The 7,623-nt window shown below is 44.5% G+C and overlaps 1 protein-coding gene across 1 annotated transcript in view; it reads right to left on the bottom strand.

Moving 5' to 3' along the window:
- Positions 1-621: 621 nt before the first annotated feature.
- The window catches only part of LOC143329871 (vasoactive intestinal polypeptide receptor 2-like), a 51,438-nt gene continuing 44,436 nt past the window's right edge, over positions 622-7,623 (bottom strand). The window contains exons 10-13 of the mRNA XM_076745994.1: positions 7,355-7,446; positions 5,588-5,717; positions 5,438-5,479; positions 622-4,137 (exon numbers count right to left, since the gene is read on the bottom strand). Of these exons, the coding sequence (XP_076602109.1) occupies positions 3,964-4,137; positions 5,438-5,479; positions 5,588-5,717; positions 7,355-7,446 (438 nt within the window). The 3' untranslated portion in view covers positions 622-3,963. The remainder of the gene's footprint in view (positions 4,138-5,437; positions 5,480-5,587; positions 5,718-7,354; positions 7,447-7,623) is intronic.

The following is a 7,623-nucleotide window of genomic DNA, read 5'->3' as shown; positions in this document are numbered from 1 at the left end:
GAGGTGAAGGTGGCGTTCGCTCTGAAGCAGGCACTGTTTGCTTGGACGGGCTGATGCGATGTTCTGTGTTTGGTCAATACAAATACAGGGGAGTATTTTTAGAAGCCAGCCCAAATGATCAGGCAGCAAGGCCCCAACGGGAGGCTTTAATTTGAAGAGTGAGGGCCTTTGTTGGCCAGAAATCACATCGCCTTCGATTAAGCAGGACGGGCTCCTGAAAGCACAAACAGTATAAAAGAGTTACATTCTCACAGTGCAGCGCCCACAAAGATCGCCCTCACCGATCATCCTCTGCACGACATTCATGGCGTCTCTATACAAATGCACGTGCTGAATAAAGACATGATACTCGGCATCACGTCAGTCAACGTTAAACACGATGTCGCTCGACAAACCAACACCAAAGTGTGTGCGGTGTGTGGTCTTCAGTGTTTTGTGTGTGCGTCGATGTGTTCTGGCACACTGGGTAACATGGCGACGTCCTGTTTGTGATATGTTTGGTAACACTTCTCTGAAGGCATACAGCTGTTTTGGATGGTGATCTTTGATATTTGCATAATATCTTTGATAAAATCTTTGATATTTGTGTAACCTCATCTTTTTTTTTTTTTTTTTTTACTTCCGTTGGTATTTTCTTACAAATGAATGCATTTGTTTGTTTGCCTTGACATGTCTGACAGGGTTTGTTTTAAAGAGCTCCTAAAATGTGCATGTTTACTGATGTCTAAGGTCTTCTTTTGGACTGAACTGAACACCTTTGGGGTTTTGAAATGAACTCTTTGAAGGTGACGGTTTGCGCTCAGTATATCAGTATTTTCACAATTTTCTGAAATTCAACAGACCAAACGATCAGCCCATTAACTGTTAATGGAAATAATTGCGAGCTGCAGCTCTACATTAATTCAATATCTATGACAAATATGGAAATTGCTTCCAAAAACTAAATATCAGACGAGATTAAGCTTTTCTGGTGTATATTTTCACACCTTACCTTCACATCCTCCACATAAAAATTGCATTAAGAGGATTAAAGAGGACCATTTTTCGGCAAATGTTTGCTTAATTGTTTTCTTGTTTCACTTCTTCTCCACATAAGCTCCAACCCTGCTGCCAAAATTACAGTTTTCCACCTTAAATAACTGACAGTCACGATGATGGGAAGCACATGCAAATTTCAGGCCTTGAAACGGAAACTTAAGGGTATGTTTTAAGTTCTTCTGCGGCTCATCTGAAATGTGGAGTTCCACAAGGGTCAGTCTGAGGCCCTCTGTTACTCTCAGTCTGCATGAATGGAAACAACAACGACCTTTATTTTGCTTCCCTGACTGACAACAACTGAAAACAAATCTAAATGTGCATTTGGTCCAGAGCTGTGTTTCGTAATATCTTTTAAGGCACAGTGGACTCTGGCTCTCAGTCAATCTAGATTAGAGGGCAAAAAGATCAAAGTGGGAATTAAGGACAAATTAAAGAAACTATGGCACTTCTTCACTAAAGATCTTAACAGGTGGGAGTCTTGTTTTACAATCAGAAGAATCAGAGTAACTTCTGTATGCCTTCAGTCAAGTGCCACCAGAGTTTTTTGACTCTTGGCGACATTTAACTACAACAGGTAAAAGACAAATATAGCACGCTGCACAGAGCAAGCTGTTCCTTTTTTCTCGTTTTCTCTTGACAAAATTTACATTAGAATCTACAAGAAAATGACACGTTAACAGCCAACAGCAATGAAAAAGGCAAAAACACTGAGAATATCATGCAACTGCTGCAGCACATGAGCTGCATGGATGAAACTAATATTATTCCCATTAAGAAGAAGTTATTATTCTTTTTAGGTGTCCGCCTGGTACTTCTGCTGCCACTGGTGACCGTCAACAGATGACCTGAAGCTTCTTATTCAACAACATGAAGCTGCTGTGAAGACACCTGTGACCACACCCAGCTCCACCGATGGGTGATGCTCTGTTGCACCTGTAACCACACCTGACACGGTGCGCTGGCGTAGGCTTGAGGACACGCCTACATCACTGCAGCAAGGTAAGAGTTCAACAGTGGAGGTGACAGAAGAGTTAAGCTGCTCTCTAATATCAGGGATGTAAAACCTGTAATCATACAGCGCTGTTAAGAAGACTGCCATAGCACAAAACCTCTGCTTATGATTAAAAAGTGGAGTTAAACGGCCACATGGTGGCGCTATTTACACCAAAGAGTCATCCGCTCTTGCCTTGCTCAAGGGCTTAACTTCCATCAGATTTCACTGACGTGTGCCGGTTTCTCGCCACCTGCCCACTCGCCTTCTTTCCATCTCTTCAACTTGTTGGCTATTTAAATTCAGTTTTAATGTTTGTTTCCGTTCAGGTCTTTAAGGTTTGGCTGACTGAACCACATCTGGAGAATTTGCATTTCTTCAGATTAAAAACATTCCTTGATGGTTTTTGTGGGTCTTATGCTCCCTGTGGGATGGGGCAGAGAGGATTTTCAGCAGAAAACAGCGGTGTGGGTGGGAGTGATCAAAATCTCTACATGAGCAGGTGGGAGTGGATGGAAATCCTGCAGGAGCGAAGTGTGGGTTCCAGTTAACAGCAAACCTCCTGTTTCCAGACTCTGATTGGATGAATTTGCTTCATTATTGTGTGTGCACAGATCAGCACACACCTCTGTGGGATGCGATCCCTCACTGGCTTCCCACTGAAACATCAGTCTGGCTCAAATTGCACATCAAATACAACAATCCTCTCGCAGCCTGAGGCTCCCAGGCTGCGTAAAACTGGATATGATGACTGTGCTTGTTGTTGAGCTTGACAGAAAATCAAGTGTCAGGTGTTCACGCCACCAATCTCAACAGAAGTTCCCGGTGGACACGCTGTGAAGCTTCCCTTTTAATGACATGACATCTTCAGTCTGAGCACCGGCGCTGTTTCATTATACCAGTGTCAAACCATCATAGCACAGATAAAGGGTTCGGAGCATGCACACCACTTCTGCATGACAGCAGTTCATTAAATGTACATTAAAAACGACGCAGTCTGTCGGAACAGTTCGGGTAGAAAACAACCCTGTGGTCCAGACAGCCAGCTCGTGAGCTGACCTGGGTCAAAGTGAGCTTCAAGTATCAGATGGGTGGGCGTGGGCGCCATGGACCACAGAATACCTCAAAGTCGTCACCTTTTCCTGCATACCTATAGGACAAAATACTGCTGCTTCTTAGCCGCAATCAGAACTTTTACCTTCACATAACGAGATCTGAAAACCTGCTGCAAGTAATCCAGCTCATCTTTTCGCCTCCTTCAAATTAATAGATGTAATACGTCACGTATCCTCTGGAACGACATGTTTTCTGATCTTAGACCACGACTGTCAGTGTCTTCCAAAGCGATTACAAATCACCGTTTGACAAATACAATCGTTTTCTGATCCGATGCCTCTGTGTTTAAGGTTTGGTTAGGTTTAGGCACAAAAACTGCTTGGCTTAGGGAACGTCGTCGTCCTTTGCTCCCGACGCGACCACGAGAGGGCTGTGTCACCTGTTTGGGGGCATTTGTTGACATGACTGCTGCTGTCATTGTAGTCAGCGTACGTGGTGAATATAGCAAGTATGAATTTCTCTCATCAACTTTTCACTTCCATCAACCGCACATCGTCACAGTATCACGGCTCCGACGCGGCGGCGTCACGGCTGCAGCTCGATTCCAATCTAAAGCCTGCGGCTCCGTCAGCATTGAGGAGAAGCAAAGCAGTGTTTCTCTTACACATATTACTTTAGAAATGTTCAGCTGATGCATTTACCATGCACAAGCCAACAAGATCCGTAAAGCTAAAACCAAAATGGGCTCTGAAATGACGTGCAGGTCCCACCCATGTGGTACTTCACCTCAACTGTGTGTTAAAATCATTTTGTAAAACTATTCGACCCAGGCCAACCTGGAGACTGTGTTTCGTTTCCTTGAAGGATCGCTCGGGTCCTCACAGCACGGTGGTCTCTGACTGCAGGATGGACTGGGTGCGGGAGTTGCGGTGAAACTGCCCCATGTGCTCTGAGCTGTTCCTGGAGGCGAAGGTGCTGTTGAGGTGGTGATCTCTGCTCAGGTGGCAGTTCAGACACATACTCCGCCACTTTCTCTTTAGCTCAACTTGAACCTGCAAAATGAGATTAAACCTAATTTTTTAAAAATGTTACAAACCGTGAATCAAACTTTAGCTGCTGAACAAACCTTTCCAAAACACAGAACCGCCCGTTTACCTGCAAATGTGCTGAAAATGGTTTAAAATACAATTATGAATCTGTCGAATTCTGACATCTATTGGCCAACTGTGGAACTGCATTGGTTGTAACGCCTCATGATGAAACAGTGACTTGTTTACGCCTGGTATCAACATGCGTCCTGGGTGATCCAGTCACAGGCGGACATGTTGAGATCCAGTCACTCTGAATGTGCTCTGCGATACATAGGCTCGCATTCTTTTAGCAGCGTGTGTGTGAATGGCCACACTGAAGGACCACCTACTCAGCTGAGTACCCTACACATGAAACACGATGTCGATGTGGTTCACTGTAATGCAAATGCAGCAAATATTTCCGAACACACAGTCAGTATCCCCAGACTCCCTTAAAAAATTGTGCAGTTTTGAGCTGTTGCGTTATGAGACACTTAATAAACTTTGTGAAACGCTGCATGAGACAAACTCTTAATTATTTGGGGTTTCTTGTAAATTCAGCACATGTTGCCGCTGGACCGCCTGTTAAAAGCACAACAAGCTGCATGTGAGATTCGATCACAAGCGTTTTCCTCGAGATGCGTGTGGAGATGCATTGTAATGTGATCTGACGCTGTCCGCTTGTGATGGAATCGACCAGGACGCATGTTCACACCTGCCCTAAACAGGCCGAGCAGAAACCTCCAGCGCTGAAAAATGAAGCCACCGCAACACAAGTGGCAACAACTGCAGTTCCTCCAATGGCCTCTTGAGGCTGGTGCACCTGTGTTGCACCTGTTTGCAACACATGAGGATGATTTAGGAGTTTAAAGTAAAGCCAGGAAGCTTTTTCAGCATGAGCTGCTTCAAAATTCAAAATATGTTTACTAATGATGAAATTAGGACACACTCACATTTTAGCTCCAAACAGAGAAATTGGCAACATAATTTACTGCTTATCAAATGTTTCCACTTAAGACCACGTTGAAATTAAGCTGCGTATTTTTAAATAAGCGTGTTATCAGCTGAACGCAGACACATTTAACGGGATATTCTAATTATATAGTTATCACTACTTTTGCTATATCAAATTATTTTTGGCCTCTCCAAAATCAAATACTGAAAATTGTGCTTTATGCAAATGGATGTTGTTTGGAGGCTCCACACTCAGTCCTGCTCGTGTGTTTACTTCTCATTAATATTACTGAACACTTTACTGTCATTTCATTTAATGCAAGCTTACCTCACTGTTCAGGAAACAGTACAGAATGGCCACCACAAGACCCTGGAAAGGCAACACAGAGATCTTAAAACACTTTCATTCATGAAGGATGGTTCAGGACAATAACATGCAGTCACAGAGGTGTGGGAGGAGGGACTGATAATACAGCACCTGGAAAGATCCGAGGGCCAGGTCGAAGAATATCCTATAATGCTCTGCGATGGATTCGTTGAGAAAAACGAAGACCACATAGTGGATCCCGAACAGCGGGATCAGCAGGAGAGTGGATTTGGCCAACCTCCTGAGTGACAAACAGGAGGAAACTGTTACTTGATGCACAGTTTTGAAGCAGATGTAGTGTTTTTATTTCTGTTGTATGACAGCATCAGACCCTTTAGAGCAGCACGTCGCTCTAAAGGGTGAGTTTGTGCCATGCACCTTCACAAGCTTTAATCTGAGGCTTTATCTGTGTCTTAGTTGTAGGAATGCAGTTAAAATCTCAGAAAAAGGCCTTTAGTTAAGACTCTCTTGTCAAAAAGGGGGAAATGGAAGCATCGAAACTCGATTCATCGGTGCCTGCACAGATGGACTGTGACTGACTTCAGACCTGCAGATCGCTGCCCTTGTGTGATTACTTGGACATCACTGATACTAATGACAGATTGCCTGGAACCTGCATCCAATGTCAGACAAACCCCGACTCCTCACTTAGCAACATTTCCACATGGATAACGAAGCTGCGCTGCTGATCCACGGTCCTCACTGTCAACACTCGTCAGTATCACAGAGAGGGTTCTGTGGGAGAACTCCTGACAGCGAGTTGTGCGGGTCATTCAGGTTCACCGTTAGTCAATGCTGTGACGACCGCAAATAAACCTCACAACCCAAAATCCAAGCTGTGGAAAACCTCTGAATCCGACGTGGATAAACTTTAAAAACCTCAACGCCGGCATGGTGCTCCACGTCTGACGACTCGGTCGAAAAGAGCAGCTCAACTTTCCTGCACTTCACAGTTCAAACTCCCCATCCGACTCAAAAACATGTTTCTCCAGAGATGATTATGATGCATCGCATGTTCAGAGTCCACCTGGGCATAATATATTGATGCACACACCCATAGAACGGAATATCACACGATCGGGAGCAGAATTTGGACCTCCTCATGGAGCCAAGTGGAGCCGCAAAACCATCTGCACGGCTGTGGGAAAGCGGGAAAAAGGTTTTGGAAAGCTGAATACATTTGCACTGCATTTATGTCATAAAACTACTCATGTGGTATTGTATCACCCCTACAACTCCCACAAAAGACGGCCAAATCCTTCCTCCGGTATCAGACCCTGAACCACAGAGCGCTGACATTGAATATTCACGCACACTAACGGGAGACTCTGGAACGAACCGGGCACATCCAGGTTTTTCTTCACCTCTGAATCCACAGGACACAAGAACACCTGACAGCTCAGCACAGCTCCGATTTCCCCGGAGGGTAAAACTGCCTGAAGATTAAACAGACTGCCTCCGACTGGGCCAAGACTCAAACAGACACTCTATAGAGGGTTCACCCCCCCCCCCCCACTCTCCATTTCACAAAGGCTGCATCATGAAACGCTGTCTTGTTGCATGAGCGTTAGCCCCAGTCTTATCTCTGCAGACAGCAAACACAGAGGGAATAAAAATGTTCTGGGCGTCTCAGATTATCTGTTTTTTATATTTTGAGGCATTTAGCTGACTCCTTTATCCACAGTCGCTGACACTGACTGAGCAGTTGTACCATTCGCTTAATGACATATAAATGTCGACACAATCTGTCCCCTTCTATTAAAACTTGAAAAAACAGGTTTTTAGCACATATCTGAGTGTACAGAGATCAGATTTCCACCTCTGTGCAGCCGTTCACACCTTTGGAAGAGCATCAAATCTGTGCCCCAGGTGAGATACCTGTACTGTGATTGGTCGTTGCCACCGACGTCAGGACACCTCAGCTTTTTAACCAGGATTCGAATGATGCTGATGAACAGGAGAGAGTTCACCTTGGAGACAGGAAGGAAATAACAGAAACATCAGAACGCCTGAAGAGAGTCAGAAAACCTCATTTTATTTTACCGTGTTTGACATTTTTCCACCCACACAAAGCTATGAATGAAAAGCAGCCAGCGAGCGAGCGAGCGCTCCATCCAGTGAATTGTCCAATTATATCTTAGCAATTA

This window comes from Chaetodon auriga, chromosome 12 (assembly GCF_051107435.1).
Source record: "Chaetodon auriga isolate fChaAug3 chromosome 12, fChaAug3.hap1, whole genome shotgun sequence".
Classification (NCBI taxonomy): domain Eukaryota; kingdom Metazoa; phylum Chordata; class Actinopteri; order Chaetodontiformes; family Chaetodontidae; genus Chaetodon; species Chaetodon auriga.
Note: the sequence above shows the minus strand (reverse complement) of the source record. Positions and strands in the feature narration are given on the sequence as shown.